The sequence below is a fragment of the Numida meleagris genome, chromosome 5 (genome assembly GCF_002078875.1).
Source record: "Numida meleagris isolate 19003 breed g44 Domestic line chromosome 5, NumMel1.0, whole genome shotgun sequence".
NCBI classification, from domain to species: domain Eukaryota; kingdom Metazoa; phylum Chordata; class Aves; order Galliformes; family Numididae; genus Numida; species Numida meleagris.
In genome coordinates this window covers 69,908,991-69,936,986 of record NC_034413.1, presented here as the reverse complement: position 1 = coordinate 69,936,986, position 27,996 = coordinate 69,908,991, and the positions used below count along the sequence as shown (strand labels likewise).

General features: G+C 43.3%; 1 protein-coding gene across 2 annotated transcripts; it reads right to left on the bottom strand.

Annotated features, from left to right (window-relative positions):
- Positions 1-27,708, bottom strand: RIF1 (replication timing regulatory factor 1). Of its 2 annotated transcripts, XM_021398727.1 has the most exons (35): positions 27,501-27,708; positions 26,840-26,918; positions 26,005-26,101; positions 24,609-24,739; positions 24,108-24,202; positions 23,139-23,328; positions 22,194-22,286; positions 21,957-22,095; positions 20,645-20,796; positions 19,790-19,904; positions 18,708-18,881; positions 18,342-18,452; positions 18,045-18,107; positions 17,126-17,226; positions 16,631-16,717; positions 16,104-16,177; positions 15,797-15,977; positions 15,069-15,176; positions 14,696-14,845; positions 13,671-13,770; positions 12,730-12,994; positions 11,661-11,703; positions 11,117-11,319; positions 10,590-10,689; positions 10,089-10,232; positions 9,171-9,313; positions 8,067-8,156; positions 7,917-7,971; positions 4,078-6,846; positions 3,673-3,810; positions 3,319-3,396; positions 3,115-3,230; positions 2,305-2,458; positions 1,947-2,067; positions 1-1,149 (listed from the first exon to the last, which is right to left on the bottom strand). In XM_021398727.1, exons 1-35 carry the CDS (start codon positions 27,608-27,610, stop codon positions 917-919), a joined length of 7,002 nt encoding a protein of 2,333 aa, XP_021254402.1. In that variant the 5' UTR covers positions 27,611-27,708; the 3' UTR covers positions 1-916. The 2 variants fall into 2 exon arrangements, with proteins under 2 accessions (XP_021254402.1, XP_021254403.1); XM_021398728.1 differs by lacking the exon at positions 3,319-3,396 and having other exon boundaries at positions 27,501-27,707.

Here is a 27,996-nt window from a genome sequence, read left to right as displayed (position 1 = left end):
TCTGGGAACTAATTGCTGTTTTATTTGCACATGTTGAAGTTTAACACCTGCAACGATTCCTTTCCATAAATGTCCGATATATACAAATTAGATTTCAGGGGTAAAAACTGAGAACTCTGAAGGTCTCTGAGAAGCAGCAGTGCATTCCATGCAATTAAAAACCATAAATTATTAACCAACATTTGCAATCATAAACCTATACATAATATACAAAAGAACCCACGTCAAATCCATTTATTTCCACAAAGGGAAAAAGGTCTTCTCCACCACAGGAGAGCTGCTGCAAACAAAGCTGTGAGAACACAGGAGAAAAAAGGGGCCAGCAAGTTCTGCAAAGTCTCTCACTCGTAACGCTGCTTTTATCATCAGCCTTCGTGTGATGCTGGTAACAACGCAGACAGATGCCATCCTGCTGTCAGCACCACAATCTTGCACTGCAGGGCACTGAGCAGAGCTTACCTCGGTACAGAAGTGCTGAGGAGTTTCAGCAGCTCTGAAGGAAGCAGACACGGGCAGCACAAGAGCAGAGCCGTGAGAGCCGCCTCTCACCGTAATATATATTGAGTTTACAGCAGTAAGAACACTTTGGATTTGGAAAAATAATTTAACTACTCTGTTAGTTTGGTTTCACAGTCTTTGCTATTGCACAACTTGATCAAGTTCTCTTTCACTACCTGAAAGAAATATGCATAGCAATGGAATAGAAATCTCTCTAATGCAGAATAAACAATCCTACAAGTTAAAAAAAACAGGAAAAAAAAGTAAAGCATGACACATTTTGATCGTATAGGTGTTAGAAAACCTTCTGTAGTACAAAACGGACAGCTTCAGGATTAACTCACCGGTAAGAAAACTAAGCTCGGTGGAAAAAAAAAGACTCGTAACAAAATCCTCCTTCCTTAGGAATTCTAAGCAACTAATCAGCACCTTCGTGGGGCGGTGACCTCCAGCGGGACCGCAGGGTTCTCATGATACAGTCTGTCATGCTGGCCAGCTTCTCCTGCATCTCAAACAGCCGGCTGCCGGGGTAGCTGCGCAGATCTTCCGAGGTGAGCTGAGCAGCGAGCACATCCATCTGGCTCAGGAGATCTGCAGGGGGGGGGCTGCTGCTGCTGCTGCTGCTGCTCAGGGCAACGGGTTCACCCAGATCTGCAAAGGAAGGCAGGGCGGGCAGTCAGGGTGTGGGGTTCAGCCATGGCAGGGCTGTATCTCGGTGGGACGGCGCAGTTTGTTTTGTGCTAAGTAGCACATCCGAGCAGTCTACAAAGCGTCAGCAGAAAGAGCTTCTGACAAGGGCACCCCTCGCTGCCCTTTCTTGATAGTGATTTGTGTTGTATTTGGTGATGGTTAGACAATAAAAATAAGGGCAGACATCAAGATACTCAGTGTTATTCACACGCCGCAGCGCCGTTCGAGATGCGTTATCCCAAGGAAGTCTGCTTCAAACCAGAGACTGGAGTCACTCCCACGTTCTTTGTTCTCCGGTCAACCAAATGCCTCAAGTGTCTTACAGGAAAAACAGAGATTCCTCTGCTTAAACTGTAAGGCCAAACCCCAGAATCCAGATAAAAAAACCCTAGGCCCCCAAATCCAAATTGGGGATCCTGGGAAACAGCCCCACAGGTGGCTTTGTTTCTGAGCACGCCCAGGTCCTGCAGCACCAAACAGCTCAGGAGAAGCTCGGGCTGAGACGTGCAAAGCCAAGAACTCAGAGCCCTGCTGAACACATGGTTTATGCAAGCTCACGGAGGGAAAAATGAAGCACATTTTGCTCCCGACATTCTTAAGAGTTTCAGAATGCCCTTACTGCAGGGCTTCAGGCCATGGTTAACTCCTCTCATCCCTTCAGAACAGCTCTCAGCTTTCCAAAAGCAATCAAGCGCTCCATTAGAACAGAACAAAAGCAGCAACAGCCACATCCCGAGCAACACGGGGGCAAGAGTTACCTGCTGCAAGCTTCTCCTCATCCGCAGAAGGAGCTTTATCCTCTGCACTGTTTGCTGTTTTCTCTGCATCTTCCAGCGCTCCGATTTCTTCGCACCCTCGGGATTTTACCTGAGGATTTTTCTGAGAGAACAAGAAAGAAGCACGTTGAGAGCTGCACGGTGGGATGTGCTTTAACTTCACGACAAACACAGTCATTCCCACAGAGAATGCTGTAACAGGATGCCCTGAATGCCCGCCTCTGGCAGACATCACAGCTCGAAGGGCTTTTTCTAGTGAGAACAACACATTACTCCTGATGAGCGTTAGCAGTTCATTAGGTTACTCCTGGCTTTTGGGGGAACTAGGATTACGCTTTACCTGTTGCTCGTGATATCCTTTGAGAGCTTTCTTCACATTGGAAACTTTAGGAGAGCGGATGGGAAGAGTTTTGATTTCTGATGCTGTCAGAGTACTGAGATCTCCCACTGTCTTTATGTTCTTCGCTCGAATGAGCTGCCCCAAACCTCTCGCGCTGCAGCGGGGGAGAAAAGCGGGATAATTAATTACACCAAGATCCACCTCCATCCTCCTTGGCATGGCAGAGCAGGAAGAACTCTTACAAGAAAGTCAATTTACATTCACATAAATAAAGGAAAACAAAACGCAAACGACATTTCTGTTTGCAGAAGCACACCTTCTTGCAACGTATCCCAAACCCATCTGGTAGCATTCTAAAGGCCAATTACACATTAGTGGAAAGAGAAGCAGCACAATACAGCAGGAAAAGGCCATTCAGAGCAGTTCCCACTACGGATCTGTATTTGCTCTTGACAAGTCACCCAGATTCCAATCAGAAGACACACCAGCTGAGCTCCTGGCACCTGCATGGCTGAAGTGCAGATCTTAACCCAAAATCCCACGGTGCTTGCAGTACCCAAGCAGCAGTGGGATGGCAGCACCTTCAGCCATCCCTTTCCATACACTGGAAGCTCCAAGCACTTCCTCACAGATCATCAAGATCCCTTTGCTCTGTCTTGCATAACCTTGTCATTCCAAGGTTGCTGGGAGGAGGAGCACGGGGTTACAGCTCTGCAGAAGATGTCTAATTTATCCCTTTTGTGTTGTTGTTAAGATCTAGTAAGAACTCAGTTTCTATTAAAATCTAATCCAAAGCAACAATGCACTTACCAAATATTTGATGTAATCTGAGGTAAAATTACATCAACGGGTGCCTTACACCCAACTAAGGCAGGATACACGCACTCCGTAGGGGAAGGCAGTGACTCCTTCACCATTTCTGTGATCTGGAATAACACAGGGAAGTTATCAGATTAACTATCACAGAACTGAATACAAGAGAGAGTAAGAAACGTGAACCAAAGCACTTCTTACTAAACACTTCTTTGAGCTCTTAAATTTAGGGTTACGAGATCCTGGGGACAGAAATCCTTTGGTTGGAGTGGTAATAAGCTGGATAGAAAAAGAGGAAAAAAAAAATCTCTCAGGATCATAAGAATTCAATTAGTTTTTAGCTTTTTAGCTACCTAGCTGAGAGCACATTGGCCTGCAGAGTAACAGAAGGAGCCAACAGAAACCAGCTACAGATAGTTCTCAAACTTACTGGTTTTCTACTCTTTGCTCTTACAACTGTTTGCAAGGAACTACGGGCATACGTTACAGCTAGCTATGTCACTCTGAGAAACTGAAGACTTAATGACATACAAAAAAAAATATGTAAAAGATTACCTTAGTCTGAATATTAGATAAGATTTTAAGACTACGTGAAGATGGTGAAGAATGGGATCTAATGACAGGACTTCTCCTGTCTATGTCGTCAGCCAGCCCTTCTTGATAAATTGGGTTTGCAAAAGAGACCCGACGAATCTGTCAGAGAGAAGTAGGGTTTAAAACATGAACCACTACGCCCTGCTGAAGGCAGCGCGAAGAGACAAAATAACTGTTTGAAATGGACAAAGTCACTGAAATTCTTCAACAACTCAGTTCACCCAAGGACCGAAGCTGTGATTCACTTACAAACGAAAAAATAAAGTCGATGATGGCATGTATTTGGAACTCATTCCACAACAGGCGCTGCTACCCCTCCCAGTTATGAACAGAATGAGCCGTGTCACGGAAGGAATCGCACTGTACCTTATTGGCAGGTGACAAGGAATCATCCTCTTGGTGCCTTTTCACACCTCTCTTCAAGATACTGGTGGACGGAGAAGCTGAAGGAGACCACGTGCAGCGTGCCTGCACACCGCTGGGGCTCTCGTTAACCGAAATGAAGGAATCCAGACCTTCTGGCTTCTGAGGTGAACCTGCACTGTTATTTTCTACTGCGTCTTCGTTGCCCATGGCCATGTTCTCAGGCACTGTAATTTCAGTTTCCAGCAGTTCCTCCTTCATCTCATTATCTGGAGTAATGCAAACTTCTCCCAGAGCGTCCTCAGCTTTCTCCTCGTTGTCCTGATTGCTTTCTAGCTCATTCATCTGTTTTGTCTCAGGTTTGCTACCATCAGCCAGCACCTCAGGGATCTCCTCCCTTTCTCCATTCGGACTTGTTTCTTCCCTTTCCACGGCTGCCTGCTCTCCACTTTGATCCCCTCCAGCCAGAGAGCTGTCACCGGGCTCATCCGGAGCACACTCAGACACAGACACACACTGCTCAGCTCTGTCGTTCTCATCAACTGCTTCTTCTGTTTCCACTACAGAGTCACTAATTTCACCTGCTGTACATGCTGGATTCTCTACATCTTCCTCCATAGCACCAGCATTTCCTTGCAGATTATCTTCACGCTTTCCCTCTCTTTCCGAGTTCAACGTACTGGATTCCTTAGCAGGAGGCAGCGGTGTGCTCATGGCACAAGGCGTGATGGACAAGCTCTCTTCCAGATTTGAACTGCCCGACACCTCTGCTGGATTTACAGCTGTCTGAACTGGCGTGGTCTGGGGCTCCATCAGCTCACGAGGATCCTCACTTTTTGACTCACCGAGCGATGCTGTTTGCTGCTTCGCCCTTTTCGAGCAGCAGTCACAGCTCTTGGCCTTTCTCACCCTTTTGCTTCTCTTGTGCTGACACTCCTGCATTTGCAAAGAGGAAAGCTCACTACCTGAAGCGTTTGCTCCTTGTGGGCACTCAGTCTGAACACTCGAATGCTGTTCTGCAAATTTTTGCTTGTCAATGCATTTATTTTCCTCTGCTTCCAAAACTTCATCAGACACACACGGGTCACTGAAAGATTCTGTCAGCATACTGCCTTGGCTTTCTTCCACGCTTGCATTCTGTGTATCGGGTGAAGTCTTTGAGCTGGCAGATCTCTCAGCTTCACCAGCATCTGCAAGTAGTTCTTCATTCTTTGCATCAGATGGTGCAGGCATCACTGCTGCATCCGTGCTGACTTCACTGCCTGGCTCGCTTTTATTTGCCTCCAGCAGATTCTTACTTTCATCTGCTTGAGAAGAAACCTCATGGCTTTGGCTTCCCGGCTGCACATCCTTCCATTTACCTTCAAGAGAATCACTTTTGTTTTTTGTTTTTCCAGATTTTTTCTTTAAACTTTCTTTCTTGGTCTCGGAGCCATCAGCCTCTGCGTTTTCTATGCTGGAAAGCAATCCTTGTGAACTTCTTCTGGTGTGGTACCGTGGGCGCTCCCTTTTCTTCTCACCCATAGTATCTTGACTTTCCGTGTCAGTCTTCAATGCATCTTCTGACTTCCTAGCACTTTTGTTCGCTTCCTCATCAGGACCCTTTGGAGCAGGAGGCTCCTTTGGGCCCAAGTCCCCCGCAGCAGCTCTCTCAGGTAGAGTGCTTTCTTTTTTCTTGGCACATTCTGAAGTCTTCCCAGAAACTGCTTTCTGCTTCTGGGCTGCATCCTCTTTAGTCTGCGGCACCTTCTTTTGCAGAGCTTTTTCATCTTCTTTACGTTTGTCTTTTTTTGGGTAGCCATCTTCCTTATCCTGGCTACCCGCTGCCACGTCTGTATTTTCTGAGCGCCGCCTCGAAGAACGTCTCAGTATTTTCTGACCAAGAGACGCATGCAGACCCTGACTGTCATCACCTTTCACCTGCTCAGAGGACACAGCTGTCTTTGGGGGTGTGTTTTCTTTAGAATCCATTTCTAACGCCCGGACCTTCTCTACTTCTGCTGTTACACCTTCAGCTTTTTTGATTTCTGGCTCTGTAGAGCTGACAGGTTGGGGCTGGGCAGTGAGAACACGTTCCGTGTCTTCCGTTGCACAAGATGGTTCAGGACTATTTTCCATGCTGTTGGAAACAAGAGGCTCTTGAGCACTTTTTTCTTGTTCTGAGTTAGTTAACGACTTGGATTGCTTATTTCCTTGCTGTTCCATTTTACTCTGTCTGCGCGTTACCCTTCGTTTCGGAGAAGAAATTTGCTCAGCTTGTGAAGAACTTTTATTCTCTTCCCCCGACTTTTCTGGCTTATTACCAGTCCTGCACGTATTTATACTTCCCTGTTTATCTGGCACAGGAGCACTTCGAGACGTCTCTGACATGCTGTTTAATGCTGAAGGGCTGAAGGGCCTGCTCTCTGAACTATCAAACTTCTCCAACGTAATGAAAGATTGCCGGCGGCTCGCAGGCTGGGGCGTGCCAGAGATGACATCGCTTGAAGCAGAACTGCTGCTGACATTGGAAGTGTTCTCATTCCCTACTACGGACTCCTTTGAAGCTGTTTCTGCAGCACTTTTTTCTAATCCCTCTCCAATTAATGACTCCTCTTCAGTGATTCCAGTTGTATCAGCCCTTCGCGATTCTCCTTCGCTGTTTGAAGTTGAGCTCTTCTCCAGGTGAGTCTCAGACTCCTCCTTCACATCCTCCAGAGGATTATCTGATTTGCAGTCCCCCCCGATTCCATCGGAATCAGCGATACAGCCTTTGCTCTTTTCATTTTCTTCCTGTTCCAAAAAAACAGCAAATTCTGGTTTTGCTTTTATATAACACCAGTTCTTCTAACTACCTGATGACCTGCCCACCCTGTTGTGTCCCCCAGCAGAATCACAGCAGGGCTGATGCTGGCAGGGCCATGTGGTCCATCCGGGCCAGCCCCTGCTCCAAACCCATTCTAACAGCTCCATGTCCCTGTGCTGGGAGCCCCAAAAGCTGAACGAAGCACTCCACGCTTTTTCCTCACATTCCCTATTGAATCCCCCTCAAGCCCTTGCAGCTTCATCTAACAGCAGTTCAGAATAAGGAAGCACAGCTAAACTGTTTAGAAGCACAGTCACGATGGCAATATAGATACCAACAGAAAGACTTCTCTCAGCCTGAGAAGAGTTACAGGAAAACGTGATGAATTCAGATTACAGCTGCTGGCAAGAAAGGTTATGGAAATGAAGTCAGCAGGAGTTAATTTCCTAGCTTTACGCTTGCAGAACAGCACTACAGTAAGTCACAGTTCAGCCTGTGCTGCAGCACTCAGTTCATTCCCTGTAAGCCCCACGATACCCGCAGCTCTGTAACAAAATGACTTAAATACATCCGCGTTAAACTGATCACAGAAATCCTTCTGCCTTGAAATTAAGTTCAAGGCTTTAATAATGGACCCTTTGTCATGCCAAGTAGAACGCAGCAGAAAGGACACTGCAAACGGTATCAGGCTGAAACCTGCTGATGAGAACGAGATACAAATCTCAAGAGCTATCAATGTATTCCATAGTTATGCAGGCCTGTGTCTTAACTATGCAGGAATGGAGAAAACAGGAAGACCAGGAAACAACGCATTCTGGAGGGTCCTCCAGGTTAATCAACATGGAAAATGAAATATTATTGCGAGCAGATACATCTTGGGTATGTTTTTTGTTGGCTTTTTTTTTTTTCTTTCCAAAGGAATCTAAAAACACCACTTATTTATCAAAGACAGCGATCAAGGAATTCTGCCATTACCAGAGCTACTATTACGAAGAAAACATCACCGACATGGTTACAATTCTGATATCTTAACTCCCATTAGACATTGAGAAATTACCTGAGGATTGTTTTTAATATCTTCTTTTGCATTTTCTATTAAAGATGACTTTTCCCTAAAATAAAAGTTAATTAAATTAGAAGTGCTGCAAAAAAAAAACCATAAAGAAAGGGGACACCTTTAACATATATACTGGCCCCCCTTACTTACAAAGAATCTTCCTGGCTCTGAGTATACTGAGAAAATAAGGTAGTATCTTGTGATGAGTCTAAATTGTTGTACATAGCAGGGATACCAATTCTGAAACAAAACCAGAAGTGATTAAGTTGGAATATTAAAAAAAAATATCGGATGAGACTGGGTAGTATGATGTATCACAAGACAGCAAATTCTCATAATGAAGTTGACTTCTAAACTCTTAAGACTACTCAAACAGCAACATGCATTACAGTATGGACTGCTGTAAAAGAAGCAATGCAGCATGTACCGAGTATCAGGAGACTCTGTAAGCACACATTCCACTCCACACTCTGGAAAAGAAAAGACATAGTATTGCTATCTGCCACTGCAACCTCACAGTCCAACTGGAAAGAGAAAGAAGAAAGTGGATGCAGATCATGATTTATGCCCTGAACTGAGGACTACTATTTTCACCTGTCACCAAATTTAATTCCAACCATGCTTATGGGTGTGCGTGGGGGTAATAAGGAGCTGTGGTCAGGATCCCACTGTGCAAAGAATTCATCAGCACAAGCTGACTCTGTAACCCAACTGTGTTCCTGTAAAGCACAACTGGACACAAGTTTTGCTTCTACTCATTTGTGACCATCTGCCTGAAGATCCTAGTGTTATTTTCTTGCAGAGAAAAGAGGATAATTCTAAGATTCCCTTGCTATTAAAGATGAGTTTCTGCAACATCCTAATTTCTGATATGTTGCTGACATGAAAGTTCTCTTTCAAAGAAAAGAGTTTTTCCTGCAGATCAGGTGAGAACACCCTTTTAATCCCACGATTAAGAGAAATGTCAGCTTTTAATTCAAGTTGCAAGAGTCACGAGGTAAAAACGTGACCTCCAAGCATCAAACAGATAACAGAGCATATTTAATCCAAGTAGGAAATGTAGAACTGAGAATAATTTGAATCCTTCAGGACAGTAAAGCAAGGAACTTTGCTAGCTTTAAATGTTTTAGCTTGAAAGGAAGACAAGGAAATAATTACACACAGTAATCTGAAATACAGGAATTGAAGTTGGTCTATTTGATATATTTAACAAAATGACATTTCACATTAGGTTTAGAAGAATGAATTACAAACCTCTTTGACCTAAGCACTTCTTTTTGATGTTCTGTCAATATCCTTGCTTTTGTTTCTGGGGGAATGAACACAAAATCAACAGATTTCTCCTCCTCCAGCAGTACGTCACTTTTAGGCTTCGAAGCTGAAAACTCCAGTTTCAGCTACAGAAAGGAAAAAAAAAAACTGGATTAGAAACAAAGTAGTGGAATTGAAAGCTGCTTCATAGCTCAAGTGCAGCCATGCAAGATGAAACAGCCTTCAGATAAGCACAGTTCTCTCAGCATGTTAAATCAACACGTATCCCTCAGTAGATGCTGACTGCATTGGAAGAACTGCTGGACATGACTTTAAGGTGCCAAAAACAAGTCAGGTTCCACTGCACCACCCCAGCTGGATGGCGTTTAAGTACTGGCATCCTGCACCTGCTGTACTCTGCAACAAACTCAAAGGACAGAGAACAACTAGCATCCTTCCTTGATCTCAGGTATATTTACCCATTTCAACAGCTATCAAGTGCAGATTTTCGAAGGAATGCAAAAGCTCTGTAGGAGCATGATCCGTGCCACCTTAATCTATCAGGAGCTGCTTTATCACTGAATATATGGCTAAGTTGGAGGCACACAAGGCCAGGCTGGATGGGGCCCTGGGCAGCCTGAGGTGGTAGGCAGCAATTCTGCCCACGGCATGGGGTTGGAACCAGGTGTTTTTTTTAAGGCCCCTCCAACCTAAGCCATTCTACGACTCTGTGATTCATCAGGCAGCCATCCACGATCCCTCCTTAAAACTCAATCTGTAAACTTTCCAAACAGAAAAAAATTAACTAAGCATGCTCTACAGTTAAGTCTGTAAGGAAAGAATTCTAATAATTAATTCTAGCTCAGAATTTCCAACAGAATAACAGATTTTGATTGTCACACTTATCTGTAAACACCTCACCTTTGCAGATGTGACTTGCACGTTATCAGACTTGTCTTTTACTTCATTTTTTAGTTCACTTGTCTGGGCCAATATAGAGTCTCGTTTCTGACCCAAGTTTACTTCCATCCCACTCAGCTTTGCATCCCACTGGGAGTTTTCCGTCTATTCAGATAAAAATACAGTGAGTACTTTGTATGAAGCAACTCCAAGCTCAAACCCACCCTGAGACATATTCAGAACTACAGCAGATCAGATCACACTCATTTCATCTCAATTATGTGGAGAACTTTAAAAAAAGTTATTTTGAACAAGCTCATAGAACCCCAGATTTAAAATGCATTAACTGAGCCCGTTCAGTCTTTTGTTGAGTGTTTGTGCAGCGTGGTTTGTCTTCCTAGACATGAAGTAATTGCAAGCCAATTCCACTAAAAATTAAAATTGACCTTTGCAGTAGCTTCAGAATAATCCCTAGGATGTTACACCCAATTAAACACCCACAGGGGTTACCAAAATATTTACCTCATCAGAGAGCGGGTCGCTTTGTTCTTCAGCTATCTTGACATTTTCAAAACCAGGCAGCAAGAGTGGCATTTTCTGTTTGGCTTGGCTTAACACAGGTCTGCTCAACAAAACAATTCAGGCTCATGAGGTGAGAAGCATGCAGTAATACCAGCAGGTACTCCAGCTGTCAGTACAGGCAGAGTACAGACAGCATCCAGAGCAACGCTAAAGCATGGGTACATAAACTGAGATCCCTTCTTCGAAAGTATTACAGCCCATGGCTGTTGGAATAAGTCAGATGAATCTATAGATAGATTTCTAGGCTTATTTCTTGAATGTCCTTCCAAGCTCCCCAGAAACCACATATTTACATCACCCTGCATAAGTAAGCAACGTACTAGCTACGTTCTCTTCCCACAATCGTGTACTTCACTAGGTGTAGCTCTTGCAATCCACTAGGACCCACTTAACGCTGCAGTGACCCTTTGTATCCTTGGCTCCAGAACAATTCCCACAATGTCTGTACAAACAAAAACCTATCTTACTTCAGTTCCTCGGGGTAAGCCAACGACGTGCTCTTAGCAAACGTTGCGTTCCAGAAGTTGGCGCACTGTCTGCGCATCTGCTTGCTCTTGTGCTGAAACACTGAGCAGAGCAATGGAGAAAGCTGCCCCAGGAGCTCACTGTCATAGCAGCCCGTGCAGTGGGACTGCAAACACAGGATGATCTCAGCCAGGAGTTTTTCAAGCTGAGGAAGGGAAGAAGCAACGCGTGTGTATTTTTGGGGTTTTCATTCAAACGTGGCGCGTGTTCACCATTTAAAGCTTGTGATTTCAGAAGAAAACTAACAGGTAACGTTTTTATCCTGTACAATAATAGCAGCCTGAATAAACCAGTTTAAAAACCACACCACAGAGTAAGTCTCACTACAGCTTACGTTCCCTTGTCTTAGTCACTGTTCTAGTTAAGCACGGTTCAAAAATTAAATCTATCTTCCCTATAATTTCATTCTGAATCCAGGATGAACAGAAAAACCTCTACACAGCCATTACATCTCCCCAACCCCAACTACTTCTCCACCAAACTCACCTTGCTATTGAGATTACTGTATGCCTTAGGTACATCTGCAAGCCTGCCAAAACAAAAAGAAGTTATCAAGTGTTTTGCTCTCATTTACCCCAAGAGTTAAACACAGACTCTCAGGCACTGCACACCAGTTTTGATACACAACTCGATGAGGGTACGCTGTGAAACAAGCCCACTGCACAATTTTAGTGTTTCCTGAACCAAGTGTTTAAAGGAAGGTTAACATCTATCAGTAAAAGCTCAAGGATAACTTCAAGAAGAACTAATGGGAGGATTAACAATTAGTACAAACTTCCTATTCATACACATTTATAACTAAAGGCATCGGATGTTGAGGAGGCTCCTGTGCTTGCTTGCATGTGCCTTCCCTCAAAAACATACAACACTCACTTCTATTTAATGAGTAACTCTACAAAAGACGACACTGAAACCAAGGCAGATGAGACAGGAGGTGGAGAGGTGGTGTTCAGTTCAACCTCACACAGGAGCAAGTGGATTCTTGCCCACAGGGACTCGAATTTTAGACTACAGTGGTAGCAGCCCTGCTTCACATTTCAGTAACAGCCACAAAACCACATCTTCAGGCTGACCAGAAGCATGCTACCCCGCCCTCCCTCTTCCCAAGAGGCTGGAAGCTGTACTCCAGCCACCTCCTTATCCTGAAGGAAGTCTTTATACCCTGCATCATCTACAGATCAGAAACAACCCCTTGGCAGCCCCCTCCCACATCCCATCCCAGGAAGAAAAGCCACAAAGAATTAAAAAGAAAACCCCAGAACAAAACATAACCAAAAACCAAACCAGAAGCACACAGCAAACATACTTCCTCTCTGCTCAAACCTTCCACGATTCTACTGCACTTCAATTAATTTTGATTCAAGTAGATGGTGCCCTGAAAGCTGTCAGGCATTTTAGCTGAGAATTCTCCCTGTCCCAGCACCATCCTAGCACTAATGCTTTGAAAATCCCTGAGCTACGTTTACACACACCGTGTGCTACAGACCACACAAAGTTTCACTGCTATGCAGCAGAACAGTGAACCCAGTTTTCCCAGCGTTGTTTAAATACTCACTTTGTTTTTTCATAAAACACTGCCAGTGGTTTTGAGAAAATTGCAAACATGGTCCCAATCACTGAAGGCAACGAAACGTGGCTGATGATGTTGTGAAGAACAGCAATAACTGAATGAGCAACGGAGACCAATGGCTCTGGGCAGACTTCTTCGGAACTGAGCGCATGGAAAGAGTCCAGTAACAGCACCAGGAGCTTGAACAGGGAGGAGAGCTTCCCAAGGGACTCTGTTTTCTTCTTAGACCAGTCAGTAGGTGTCTGTGGAGCTAACATTAAAAAAGAAAAATGTATTTTTCCCTATACATACATACATCACAACAAAATGCATCTTAACTTCCTTTCTATATGGGGAAACAGAACCTTGATTCCTGAGCTGTATCTACATATGAATCGTTTTGAACCAGATCTAATAGGAAACATCCACTTCCCAATGCATAATTTCATCATATCACTACAGACACAGCTCTCACTCCTTTTGTTTGTATTTACAGCTGCTCACCCAAATGACTGCTTTGAAGCTTCTTTAATGCTTCCTTGCAGAAGAGAGCAGCCACACCAGAGCTGGTAGCTGTGAATTCAGGCAAGGGGGAAGGAAGGGGAACCATCAAGTTTCATCCAGAGTGAAGTTTCCATCATGTTTTTGCTCACCAATGTTTCCCATTAAAGCATTTCATTCTTTCAGCAGCCCAATGTTATGTCCTACTACTATAAGGCATACAGCTAGGGCAGACAAATTATGAAAGCCACCGAGTTTTATACTGAATTAACTCATTTTGGAAATCAGTTCTTTAGATTTTTTTTGTCAATTGCTTAGCTAAGATGCAAAGTGTATCTTGACTACTGATATTCTGCAGCCATCACTTCTGCATCTACATCACTCTAATTTTCAGCCACACCTGAAAGAAACCAACGGAACACCCCAATATTCAAAGATTTACTTACATCTATTTTTGGGCTGATATTTAATACCATAGGGTGCAAAGTTGACGCAGTCCACCATAACTGACACAACCTGGGTGAGACCATCCAGCACTGCAGACGTCTGAGGAGGAAACAGAAGTCATCAGCAAAGCCCAGATAAGCTATGATGGCAGGAAAGCAGTGCTGGCCATTCAGCATAGCAATGCTACATAGCTTTCAGCTTTAAAAGAAGGCAGGTTTTGTGCATTGTCAGGTGAGACTAAGATCAGCTTGCATAAATGTATCTTAAAACAGACTTAAGATTCAGACTTCCCACGCTGTACATGTGATACGTAAGCATACATATAATCTAAGGAAGAGAAACAGTAACAGGCAGCTGTGAGGTACATACATCAAGAATATTAAGGCAAAACATGTTACCAAACCTCAATGTGCCTTATGTTCAGCCACTGTACTCAATCTGACTTTCAGGAAAGTCACTGTAGCATAACAGCAAGATTTCCATGGAAGGATCTGCATGCAGGAAGCACCATCAATACAATACAAAGTACATACAAAGATCCATTTAGAGCATATTTTTCCAGTTCACCTCAAACCCTTGTAAACAGTAAAGAACTCCACTTGCTTTTACAAAGAACACTGATGACATAAGCTCAAAACACAGTCTGCATCATTGTAACTTCCACACTGAAGCACCCAACTCTTCAAGTTCAGCCCAATGAATCATGATTGATTTTTGAAAGCTGAACTTTATCATCAGGACAGAGCAGCATCAAATGAAAGTTACAGTGTTGTATTCCAAATCTAATATTTCCAAATTCAATCCTTCCACTTCTTGTTTCTTTCTTTTATTTTTATTCTTTTCTTTCAATCCATTTCCAGTTCAGCTCCCAGCAGTAAAATGAAACAGCTTCAAGCCTCACACAAAACACTCTAAATTACAGCAAATACTCCATTAAAGTTTACAATAGATCCTTGCCCAAGTCTATAGCTTTAAACATTTGCTGAAGTACTTATATAGTTCAGTATCACTGGTTTATACTCACTACTGGAGTTTCACCTTCTAGCCCAGATATTATTTTGGCACACAGCTCCTCACAGCACAGGTTTTCTTCTGCTGTTGCCACTAAAGCAGCGCAGCGAGCGAACGCTCTGTACAGGTCCGACCAAGCACGCAGCAAGGATTTCATCGTTGGCTTTAACCACAAAAAGAGAAAGTTTATAAGCATCAATGTCTGAGCACAGAGATAAAGACTTACTTTCAGTATACTGCTATCAAAGCTTGAATTCTGATCTCAAAGCAGTGGTCTAACGCATACGCATGCTGGTAAAAGCAGCTCCACTCTGAGATTAGCCAGCACTTAGCAGTTCTAATGTAACCCACACTGCTTCTAAACAGCATCAGGTATTGACAGTTACCTGTGGGAATTCCTGAGCAGGGAAGATATGGGACACTGGTAGCAACAAAGCATTATAAACAGCATTGAAGTTGTGCTCCAGCGCGTCACCTTGATTTACTTCATTGGTCTGCAATGAGAAAATGCACTGGTGAAGCAAACTACAAAACTTAAAGGACAAATTATGTCGTTCTGAATGCATTTGTTTGGAACATGGAAGATACACGAGCTAAATAGCCAGTGGTGTTTTTAGATTAGCTACTTCTCCATTCTTTCAGAGCTCACGTTCATCCTACTATTTAAACAGACAAAAAGCATTTTTTAGAAATACCCAAATAACCCCTTAATTTAATTTAAGGGATGAAGAGTAAGAAAATGGATGTTTTATTTCTGTATTTTTGCTGCAGCAATGCCAGCAACCCACCTGAAACACCTAAAATAGCTTGTATCAGATACTCTAAGATTTTTACATCTCATGACTACACGGTGCTGAATTCAACGCTTCCTACACTGCAATGTACTGAACTTGCTGAATGGGACCTGTTGACATCACTGCAAACATTCACACTAACACTGCACACATTCCAGTTCCATGCACACCACCACAGCCTATATAATTTTATGACCATGACAAGCAACTCCTAGAAGTACACGAGGAGAAAATACAAGCACAGAATTTGGGTGGCTGGTTTTTTTTTTTGGGGGGGGTGTGGGAGAGTGCTGGGAAAGAGAACAGAGAAGCCACTATACCCGATTAATCCACTCAGTCAGCGGGTTAACGACAACACTCCACATCCTCCAGAGATGCTCCTTGTTTTCCACCTGCTTGGCATTCTGATTCATGACACACAACACGGATTCGCTGAACGCCAGCGGAGACGTAGGCCCAGATAAAACATAGCGCATCAGAGTTTCCAGGATTATGAAGAACCTGGGGGAAGGAAAGGTTAAGAGGTGAGAGACTTTTTCAGCTGGAGTTAGGAAAACAATTCTATACAGTCTTCAACTCTAAGGGACCTTGTTATTGAGACAAAAACCCACAGGGAACAATACGTACCTCTCATCTGTTACACACCACTCCAAGAGGTTGTTATGGAAAGGCAGCTGAACTAAGAACAAAGCTGGTGTTCCCTTGTAAAAGGAATTGAAGAGGTCAAAACAAGAAATACACTGATCAAATGAAACAGCTCTCTCACTTAAGCGTGCATGCATCTTCTGTAAGCCAGGAATTTACAAGTGTAATAACAGCTATCAGAAACTGTAAATGCTAACGCTTTCGAAGCAAAAATTAGAGGCAAACGCTGGAGAACTAAACTTCTGCTTAATGGGATTGTGAGGGAAGTGGAATTATATCACAACTGAAGTCATTAAACACCTTTAAAAAGCTCCAGGCTTTGCAGTATTTCATCATTGCATCCTTGCCACAGCACACGAAGATAGGTGCACATGATGCAAGCAGTGCACGTTGTAATAAAAGCAAGGAGCACAGGTCTGATGAAATACTCTGTACATTTCTGCAGACATGACATCCTAATGCCTTTACCCATACACACAGACTAAGTTCTGGAAGGAAGTCAGACTTACATTTAAAAGATCCATATCAGCAATCTGATAAGCTGGTGATCCCAATACTTTTGGAGGCAATTCCTTTACAGTAATATCAATGAGGGACTGAAGTATGGAGAGGAAAAGAAGAAAACAATGTCATTATGTGTTTTTTTTCTTTTGAGGGTACTACTATTTTATGTAGCACCACAAATTACAAGCAAAATGGTAACAAGTGCTTCCCTTTAGTAAAAGGACAAAATGCACTGTGAAAGTAGCAGCCACTTAAAACAAAAGGTACTGGTAAGAGTCACACACCCACACTCAACGCTGCTGACAAGTCTGAATGACACTTGTTAAGAAAGAAGCCTTCAAGCAGCACCAGAATGGCATAACTCACAGTTCATGGCAAACAGATTAATCCTTAAGAGACCATTCTGATAAATCACTCTGATAAAAGATGCAGAAGACTACTACCAATCAGAACAAAGAATCAGAAAGAAATTGGATTTTAAAAATACAACTCAAACCTACCAGTATTTTCTGCACAGGAAGAGAATTCGACCTAACAACGTTTTTTAAGGCCTGGAGCAACATAGTGAGGACTTCTGATCCTTGCTTTTCTTTCTTATTACCTGCAATAAGGTGCACTTACAGTTAGAGCAGAACGAAGTAATGCTCACCAACCATTATTTAAAGCTTAAATATAAGGTTATTCTAGGAGAATAGAACATTCTGTGTGCATCTATAAACATCTACCAGATCGTTCATCACATCAGGTGCCAAGTCACTCTGAAGAGCAGTGTAACTGAAACATCTCAATTAAATAATCCCTAATTTTTAAGTCAAATGGAAACACCTTCCTGCTATTCACATTCAACAATGACCAGTTAAAAAAAAAAGCTGTGATGTGAAGTCTTGGGTGCATCCAAGCAACACGTATCATTTCTGAATGCTATAACCATAAACATACGAAATACTTCATTACCAAGACTTATTTTTTTTTAAACAAGAACTTGTATTTATGTATCTGTAAAGAGATTATGATTGGCTACAAAATGGAAAACGATGAGAAAAAAAGAGGCAGGCAATCACCTAACAAGGAATTGATACCACTGTGATCAATACACCAGACATCAAGGAGTTTTGAGTATTAAGAATGGCCTGGTGCAGAATCATTTCTGAAAACTGAACTTCTTTTATTGATGAAAAAATGTTTCAAGTGCTTCTGTCTCACTGCTAAAGGAACACAGCTGCACTCATCTCTTACCATGCCTCCCTGACAAGCCTCCCTGGGTCAAACTGGTATCAACATCTGGGATTTGGGGCACGTAGATGGAAGAGAGGAGCTGTTCCAAAAACAACTGCTGCTGATGCCTGAAACCTGGTTTTACTAGCCATGAAGCAAGTGTTTCTTAAGGCCAGCAATAACAAAAAAAAATACACTTCTTACCTGATTCAATAGCTGTTTTTACATGTCCATTTATGTCCTTCCAGATACTATTCAGCATAGATTCTACAAGATAATGATATTTCTATTAGCTTTGCCAAACATTAAGGGAAGTTTAACTACACACTGGGTTAAACAACTGCACTGATGTGAGCAGGAACTGAACGAAGCTTTTGGACCAAGACCTATTTAAGTACTATCAGCAGTGGGACATGACAGACAGCAAACATTTCTTCCTCATGCTTTCCTCCCCAGCATCACTTGCAGAAAAGCAATAAAATGTCACCGCTGAATTCTTACCAGGAACTTCTTTTCCAATTGCAATAAATCCATCCTGAACTGCATTTATGAACGTGCTGGCGTGCTTACAAAAAAAGGACGGGCTACCAATCAGTGGGTGCTGGAGAGGCTCTAGGAAGGAAACAAAGCCTGGTGTGTAAATTTGTTATTTCACAGCCTATCTTTAAGACAAGCCTTAACAAGAAAGCAGCAGCGTGCATACTTAAGGCTTTTCATGCAATTAAAAACAACTGCCAGTATGAAATGTGACAGCTAACGCTTCTAAATACTTCAAGTGTTTCATGCCAATGGATGTATTTAATTCCAACAAAGTGGTTCACTTCACATTATGCAGAAGTACATTGAAAAAAACCATAACTCGCATACCTAAACTAAGCACAAGTTTGTTTTGTTTTGCAAAATCCAAAACTTCTGGTCCCATCAAGAAGTGAAGCAGCATTTCTATTCCCAGAAGCTGAATGGAAGGAATTGCCACCAGTCCTGCAGTACTAGAATTCAAGTTCATCCTTGGTGTGGCTGGACTTGCAAATGGATAAGGACCTAAGGGGATGGAAATTAAAGATAAAAATGTTGCCTCGTATTTCATCTATAGTAAGTGAGAGGAAAGATCCAGCAGACCAAAATCCCACATTAGTCAAAGGACTAAATCATAGAATAGTGCTGGCTACAAGGGACCCCTGGCTGATCCTGGAGTGTACACATCTGACTGACCTTAAGTATACACTTCTATTCAAAGCAGTGTTTGACATCACAGCAATAACCATGGGTTTTGAAAGCGCACCCCTTCCAAAAGCTGCATCAAAGTTGCAAGCACCAAACTTGATTTTGGCAACAGAAGTTGCTAGGGAAGCTGTGGCTACAGAGCAAATTAGATACACTACACTATACACACACCTAGGAGATTTGCACAACGAACTTGAGGCTTCTAATTAAGGTCATCTACAATTACATAAGCTGAGTGCTAGGCTTCCCCTGCTGAGGAGGAGAGGCAGTTCCTCATCAGACACTTAATGTAAAGCTCAGGTTAGTGTGATTTTACATATACTTACAGTATGAAAGTTATTGATATATTCATGATCGCTGCATTACTGTTCAGGCAGAAACTGAAAATGACCCAGAACTCAGACTGGGCCAGACAGGGAGCACATATCAACATAGAAAACAAAGCTTCCACTCAAAGCTCCTTTGCAAAAGTGAGTGCAAATGGGGGACCGTGAAGGACTGGCCCTCCACAACATTTGATAAGCAAGATTCTCTAAGTGTGGGATGCTGCCTACGACAGCCACAGTTTTAACCAGTGTAAATCACCACCTCTGAAGTTGTCTGCATGCTCATCTGAGAAATTCGTTTTCGATAATAATCCAAGTGAAAAAGCACAAACACGTTACACAGAGCACCTCCAGCTCCTACATTTAGGATGCAGGTGAAACAGGCTTGTCCTTCAGTACCTGGTTTCTGCGGAGGGTTCGCTAAGCTTGGATTGGATGGTGCACGTGAGGGAGTTCCTTGTAATGCAGCAGAAGAATCTAGGCTTAGAGTACTCTGGATTAACGGTATGCAGACCTGCAAAGATACCAAATCCCAATGAAAATGAGTGTGACAAAGAAGCCACAAGCCAGAAAGAACCCGTGTATTGTGATTATCAGACTGTACTGCTGTTCACAGCATCAGTGTCTCAGTGTTTCCGTGTGCTTATAAGGGTACTTCTAAGACAAAGTACAGAACATGGAAACTGAGACACAAATGGATACATAAAATAAAAACTCATGCTAGAAATGATCCATCTATTTAGAAGGGTAGGCAATTTTTTATTTACTCTCATCCTGAAGTTTTATCAAATAAAATTCAGAATCCTGGTAGAAACATCTTTTTCCACTGCAATGCAAGTGGTAATGAAACACCTGGGTCATTTTTCTATGATCTCTCTCAATACTTTGTCATCTTTTCAGTACATGCTTCCTATGGTAGACTCCCTAAAAGCACAGGGAAAGGACAACACAATCCCCATGTAAGCTGCTCACATTTGTTACTGCTGAGCAGCAAGTGCACACTGTTACTCAGGTGCCCTTATCACAGGCAAACACATTCTCAAAATCTTTCAGAACTTAAAAAAAACCAATTGCAATAATATACACACACACAGCATGCACCCACAAGGCAGACTTGGTTCCTTAAGACAGTTTCATTTTAACAATAAGCTAGAGGAGGGAAAAGCAAGTAGAGAAAAAGTTATGGTAACAAGGAGCGGAGTTGCTTAATTAATGTTGAGTGTGCAAAACAATGACTATTTTCAGCTTTGATACCTGTTCAAAGTTTGCAGGCAGCTGAGGTCCCAGCCGCATGAGTAAATACCACCAGACCTCCAGCTTTGTCAGTGCCAAAGCCTCTGTTCTCACATGGATCGAGCTCAGGGGCTGCATCAGCAATTTCAGCCTTTTAGCACTGCACAGAATATCTAGAAAGGGAGGGGAAAAAAAAAAAAAAAAGGTATTTTAAGCAATGTAATTAAATGATTAAATTGGAAAACAAACAAAAAAAAAGAAACTTAAGATTAGGTTTCTTCTTAATGTTTTAGCTTGTAATACACTTTGCAGAATTCAAATACATTGTAACCACACTAATGTTTCAGAGCACTTCACTGCTCTGAGTGGTGTTTGGAAAGACCCTGAAACTAGAAGGCATCTCCTTCCAGTCTGAAATCTACCAGTACCAATGCAAATAGAAGGAAATTCACTTCTGCTTCTGATTAGGAGTAACACCTGCCACTGTAGAAGAAATACACAGGTTCGGAATGTTTGGTTTTAAATGCAGAATGAGTGTGACACACTGAGGCCACAAGTGATCTAGCACTGAAGCAGAAATAGCCTTGCACGCCTGGACATAGGTTTGCTCAAGCCTAAGCAAGTGCTCAGAGAGAAAAATGCTTAGCCAGCTCTGCAGCACCACAAGCTGCCCACCTGCAGTTTCTTAAACTGCTGACAGAGGCTGCTTTTGCAGCACACAATCCTTATGAGCCATGATGAAACATGCCACGTAACACCAGTAATGCTATGGATTTTATCTTCTGCTGGTAGCAGGTCTTTGTTCATCCATCTATGGGAACCACTGACCAGATGGGAAACAAAGCTGAACAAGCACTTAAATTCACCTAAACAAAGAAGTGTTAGCATGTAGCTCTTCCTTCAGGACAGAAAATACAATCAAGGTGTTGTACAACTCTGGGTGTTGTGACACATGCTAGACTTCTTTGGGACCCAGTCACACCTTTTCAAGGGATTTCAAAAAGTCTTTTTTTCTTCACACCTTCAGGATGGTGAAGAATTGCTCTTCCCCAGTTAATCCATGCAGCACAAGATAAGATCTGCACGGTTTTTGTCTCCAGTTCATTGCTGACAGTTTGGAAGCATTACAAACAAAGGCATAAAATCTCATCCATTTCTCCTAGTAGCAAAACTAAGAGCTACTGATCCAATTACATAGCTTCCCCTGCTATGTCTATACCACTTCACATATGTAGTTTTGACCTCTGTAAGAAAGAAGGAAACAATCCATACACTTCCAGTTATGTAAAGTGACTTGTCAAAACAATTCAGGTTAACTTCTTTCTTAATCTACCTGGATTTAGAGCAAAATTATCTATTAGACTCTTCCATGCAATGAAGGCTATTTTCTTGACCACTGGTGACCCACTACGGAACCCAAGTTCCTCCAGCTGCAGCAAAGAGTTGATGAAGCTGCCACTACGATGCAGAGTCTGAAAAGAGAGAAGTTCACCAAGTTACAATTACTATGTTGTCAAAAATATACAATCAGAACTCCCTAGAGAAGTAGAATTACTGCTTTTCTGCTTACCTTCCCAAGTAACTTGACAAACAGCGGCCACAGTTTTAACACATAAGTCTCATTTTTCGTAGAAAACAATTTTTGAAGCTCTGAAATTAATTTCTGCAGATAGAAAGAAAAATGATTTATCAAAGGAATCCACTGAAATCATTTTAAAAGCTACGCTCTCAAACCAATGACACCTGGAAAGACACAGCCAACCTGTTATTTCTAGAAAGATATAACTTTGAACCACACAGCATTTGCTGTTGAGTCAGTCAAATGCTGCTGCCACGTGGTTAGCTTCTTTCTTGAAAGGAAGAGCTGGTTGCAATTACTTTTACTGATCCTTAATTACTTGTAGCCCCTCTAACTTGTTTAGCTTGAGGTAGGGGGCATGAAATTGCAGTCCATCACTTATGATTGTAAGGAAGAAACCAGATGTTTCTGAGAAATACTGCACGAAAAAAGGACACATGCACACTGATGCACGTTTCAACAAGGCAAATTCCACTTCAGCAAAAAGACGACTTTTATAACAAGGCTGTTTAAGCAGTGGAACAAGCTGCCCAGGCAGGCTGTAGAATTTTAACATACTCACAGCTCACCCTGGCCTAACTTTGAAGCTCACCCTGCTGTAGTAGAAAGCTGGCCTAGGAGATGCCACTCCAAGTTCTGCTGTGAATTCTAAGCTCGGTAAGCAAATTCTCTTTAAGAAACAAAGTGTAATGATACTATGTATGAGTTAATGCTGCCAAGACAGGTGTTTAAACAGCATTTTTCCTCACTGATAACTGTCCAAAATGGTTTTCAGCAGTCGTACATTTACCTTGTTATTTTTCTGTCAGAACTGCTGTCATCATGAAGTTGCTGCCAACACACACTGGCAGCGAAAAGCAACCCTCTAAACTACAAGAACTAAAACCCTGATCACTACTGCTTTCTCTAGACAAGAGCAGCAACATTTCCACTTACCGTGGTCATGAGATGCTCAGTTACAGCTGCCACCTCCTGCTGTTTCTGGAGCAGCAGTGGCATGCCTATCTCCAGCGCCGTGGCACCTCGTAACTGCACTTTGTGAGCTGAATGGACCACCAGGGGAATGATCAGCTTTGCCCACCTCACAGCCTCTTCTCCCATCTGGGCTGGAGCTTGCTCCATTAAGCTGAATTCAGAAAGCAAACAGAGGTATTACACACCTCCAACAGACATATTGCTCAGTCATATTTATGACTCTTTAACTATTCTGCTTTCAAGTGCATTTGTGATTCAAGTCAGATGCAGAAAGTTAATTTCTCCCCTCACAAAGATATAATCTCAACCTATTTACCAATAAAGAAGCTAAATGAAGGCAAAATTTGACTATCCTAGCACTGCTGACCAAAACAATGCACTCTTAGTGTCAGTGTGGGAAAGCCTGCTTTGGAAATAATCAGTGCTCTCATGTTTTATAGCCACAAGGAAAGACATTTTTAAACATAAGCTCATACAATGGCCGAGAACTTCCCAGCCACATGGGAAATGCAAGAACATCACTACAAAGGGCACAACAGGCTCTAGAAATGATTCTCAAGAAGCCATTAAAAATGAAAGGAGTGAAAGCGCATCTGAATCTTGGCTGCCTCCTTTGTCAGAATCAGTTGTCACATTACGGTAAGCAGAAGATTTTGCAAATGAAGCAGTTCACAACTACTGGGAAAGAGACAGAAACTGTAGTTTGCACTACAAACAGAGACAGAAAGTGTAGTTTGCACTTGTAGCTTGTAATTTCACTGCTTTACTGACTGTAACACAAGAAACTGTGGAAAACAGCTCTGAACAATGAACAACTGAAACAACATTCAGAACATCCGTCTTCAGAACATTCAGTGCCACCAAGATTTTGTTTCAATAGTTTTCCAAACACCAGGCATGGTTAGCCATTTAATACTGCCCCACACGTACCGGATAATGACATTCAGTGCTTCATACTCCACAATCATAGACTGTACATCTCCCTTAGTAAGTATTGTTTCCAGTGTAGAAATAAGATTGGACACCTGAGGAAACACAAGAATACGAGTGACTTTGGTATGTAAATACACATACTGAGATGAGCAGCTGCAATCACACCACTCCATTTCCCGGTATAGAGCTCTGTGTCTGGATTGTAACAGCTCTGGTTGTAAGATCAGAGCTCTGACCAAGCCAGAGCGTTCATAATGCTTCCCTCCTATGCTGCTTCACTGGTATCTAACAGAACCACCAACACTTCAGCTTCTCCCTCAAAAGCATCCATAATTTGTCAGCTCTTTTCCCTCCTTCAGAAAAACCTTTCAATTCTTCCAAGAGCTTAAGGCCTACGCTTCCCATCAGATTCAAAAGCTACAGAGTGGACAGTAACCAAGAGATGGCCAAAGTTTCCCCTCCCTCGAGATCAGGCTACAAAACCATCAAGAGACATACCTCCTTTTTAATGATTTCAGAAGGAAACGTCTGCTTAGAGATCACCCAAAGTGCTCGAGTGCGAGTGTTCTTGTCTGAAGTCTTCACAGCAATGCTGTTCAACGTTGAAAGCAAGTCTTCTACTTCAGATGCTGAAAGCAGAATGCAGCACTCATTGCTTATGTACTTAACTTCTTGGCAAGCTTCAGGTCACTTTGCTAATGTAACATAACTAGAGCAAGTAGATCTATTCAGCCAGATTGAGCGTGATTTAATGCCTTAAACATTACTTCCCAGTAATTTTTGGAGTTTCTCTCAAAAGAAACATGCAAAAAAGCTCAAGATGTATTAATATATATAGATACTACTAATATGCTACAACTACGGTATCGTAAGAAATCAAAAAACCATAAAGCTAGAGGGCATTTTTACCTAAAAAGATCTAGAACTGAAGATTAAATACGTAATTATTCAGAACTTCTGGGATTTCAAGTGAATTCATCGATTCTTTGTAAAGTCTGGGATATAAGAAGAATCAAAGTTCAAGAAAGGTTTGGATGTTGTACTGAGACACAGTTTAGTGGGGAAATAGTGGTGGTAGGTGGATCGTTGGACAATGATCTTAGAGGTCTTTTCCAACCTTGGTGATTCTATGAAAGCTAGAGCTGAGCTAACTGAGCTGATAATACAAGAGTAAGGCCAACATAGAACTTACGTGCAACTAGGAAGACAGATGAAAAACACGTATTTCTTTGAAATTCATAATTAATGAAGCCTAATTTCTTACAAATTTGGCCCTCCTGGTTAAATGGCCTCAGATCTGAGAAACACAAGGCCACGCACCCTCTCCCTCTCAGAGCACACACACTTTGCGTGCTGTTTCTCTAATTCTCCACCTATTTTCAGGCCTAACACTCTAGCAAATTTGACTGCAGTTTACCAACTGGTTAAAAAAAAAATATACAGGGGAAAGTAAAGGGACAACACTGAAAATCAGTCTATAGTTTCAGTAATAGGAAACTCTGGAAAAACTGTAAAAAAAGCAATCCATCAGGGTCATCTTTAAAAATGCACTCTGAACATCCATAGGATTCTGTTCAGTCTTCACCTTCCACCACAACATAGCCTGCCCACTTTCTGCAACTGAATCTCAGGGCACACAGCTGACACCAGGCTGCTTCTCATCACATTTTTGGAACTCCATACGCCCAAAGCTGTAACAGGTAACCCCCGAAGCCCATCTTGCACAAGAAGGAATTAGAGAACTACTCATGCTGCTCACTATGGGGATAAAGCTAACCTACCACTTGGGAACTGTAAACTCTGCCAAACTTAAAGCATATGCTAACAAAGAAAGAAAGGGCTACGATATAGATGCACTTTACACCATCAATCATACTGAAGTTCATTTGCTTACCAGATAATTCAGATGTGATCTTTGAGTTAAAAACGCAGAACCCTAAGGCCTGTAATGCCGCGTTACTTAGCTCTGTATTTTCACTGGAAATGTGTGCCTGGATTAAAAAAAAAAAGTTATTTATACATACATATATCTATATATCCATATATACATCTATATATTTATCTGTGTGTGTCTCAACTTACAAAAATAGATGTAAAGTGTTAGCTGTCTTAATACCACCAGTTCTGCTGAATGAGGAGTGAGCTGTCAAAAGGCAAAAGCCTGATGGAAAATGCACCACGTAGGAAAGCTTTCCAGTTTACACACTCCACCAGATCGTATTAAAACAATCTGAGGTTCAGAAGTTTTCATTCCCCCTAATTTAGGCACCTTTACTGAAGTACGAATTGACATCAGAAGTTCTTTGCTTCTCTGCTTGTTCACGTACTGCCACCTGTTTTATAATGCCCAAAATGTGGGGAAAAGAGGTGGCCACAAACCTTAACGCTAATCTTTCAAAAAACAATTAAAAAGAAGATATGTAGTACACATTTCAAAATCCTGAAGCTTTTCCAAAGGCAAACAGAACACTGTATCTCTTCTGGAAGATTTTACTTGGCTGCATAGCACGTACCTGAAGTCATCCGTGCCTCTATACTCAATTTTTCAGTCTTAATTTCTAACGATGTGGAAAAAAGTTTTGCCCAGAAGCCCTTAATACTGCTGCTAGCCTGAAATCTTCATCACACAAACTCACATTTGAGTCTCGGTCGCTAACCTTGACCATCTAAACATACCTTGGATTTGTTCACTGAAGCAAACCGCGGTAAATCCAATGGAGAAGACGTACCTTAAAGACTTTGCAAAGCTGAGGGAAGTGTTTTCTGACGCCTGCGACGAATTCTTTGCCATCCTCACCAGACAGGCGACTTTAAGGGAAGACGGGAAAACAAGCAATGTTTTTATGTTAAACACATTATAGACGATGTAACTTTAAACTTCTAATGCCCAACTCATTAGCTGGTCCGGGGACAGCGGTTGGAAACTCCTGTTACTACTAACTGTTACTAACTACCTGTTACTCCTGGGCCGTGGGTGCCCATCCCTGGAGGTGCCCGAGGCCGCGCATGGAGCCGGGGGCTGTAAGGCCCCTTCCAACCCAGCCGCTCTGGGGTTCAGTGATGTTAGGCTCAGCCACCCAAGGAGGGAGCCCAAGAAAAGCCTTCCGCGCGGTATCTCAGCCACGGGACGGCTTCTCGTCAGCTCCGGGCAGGAACGCGCAGCACCACACGGCGCGAGGGCCTCACCCACGCGCTTCCAGCTTTAAAAGCCACCACGGAGCGGAAGGACCGCAGCTCGCAGGGGTTCACCTCCGCGACCGCGCGGCCGGAACGCCGCTCTCCCGCCGCCCGGAGGAGCACCCCATCCCCGCGTTCCCCCCCACGCCGCCCGCCCCGCTCAGCCCCGGGCCGCCCTCCCGCCCCCTCAGGCCGCGTGCGGCCCGCGCTCACTTGACGAGAGAGAGGTGCGCGTCCGTGAGGTCCCCCGCGGGGGCGGAGGGATCCTGCAGCGTCTCGAGCAGCGGCCGCAGTCCGGCGGCGGCGCTCACGGTGCCGCTCATGGTGCCGCAGGGCGGGGGCCGGGCCTGCAGCCCGCTCCGCGCGCCCCGCGCTGCCTCTCAGGCCAAGATGGCGGCGCGCGCGGAACGGGCAGCGCGAGCGCGCGGGCTAAGCGCCCTCAGCCAATGGGAGCGCGGGGGAGGCGGGGCGGAAGGCCGAGCCGGGGGGCAGAGAGCGGCGCTACGCGCTTTCTCCGCGCGCGACGGAGCGCGGAGCGACGGATCGCTTCCCGCGCCTTTCGGGACCCGCCTCCCGCCGCGCTGATTGGTGGAGGCGGTGGCCGGGGGCGGGGTCAGGGGAGGAGCGAGCTCCGCCCTCATGGCGGCCGCTGCGGCGTGGCCGCGTGTGGCTGTGAGCGGTTCTTATCTGACTGAAGATAACCGCTATT

What these genes read in the sequence shown, in the direction of transcription:
- RIF1 (XM_021398727.1), bottom strand. Translation starts at nt 27,610, where the DNA reads ATGAGCGGCACCGTGAGCGCCGCCGCCGGACTGCGGCCGCTGCTCGAG. An exon ending in GCACTGAATGTCATTATCCG is followed by an intron (nt 23,329 to 24,107) that starts GTACGTGTGGGG and finishes TTCTGAATTCAG; the next exon opens with CTTAATGGAGCAAGCTCCAG. An exon ending in CTGAGCATCTCATGACCACG is followed by an intron (nt 22,287 to 23,138) that starts GTAAGTGGAAAT and finishes TTCTATCTGCAG; the next exon opens with AAATTAATTTCAGAGCTTCA.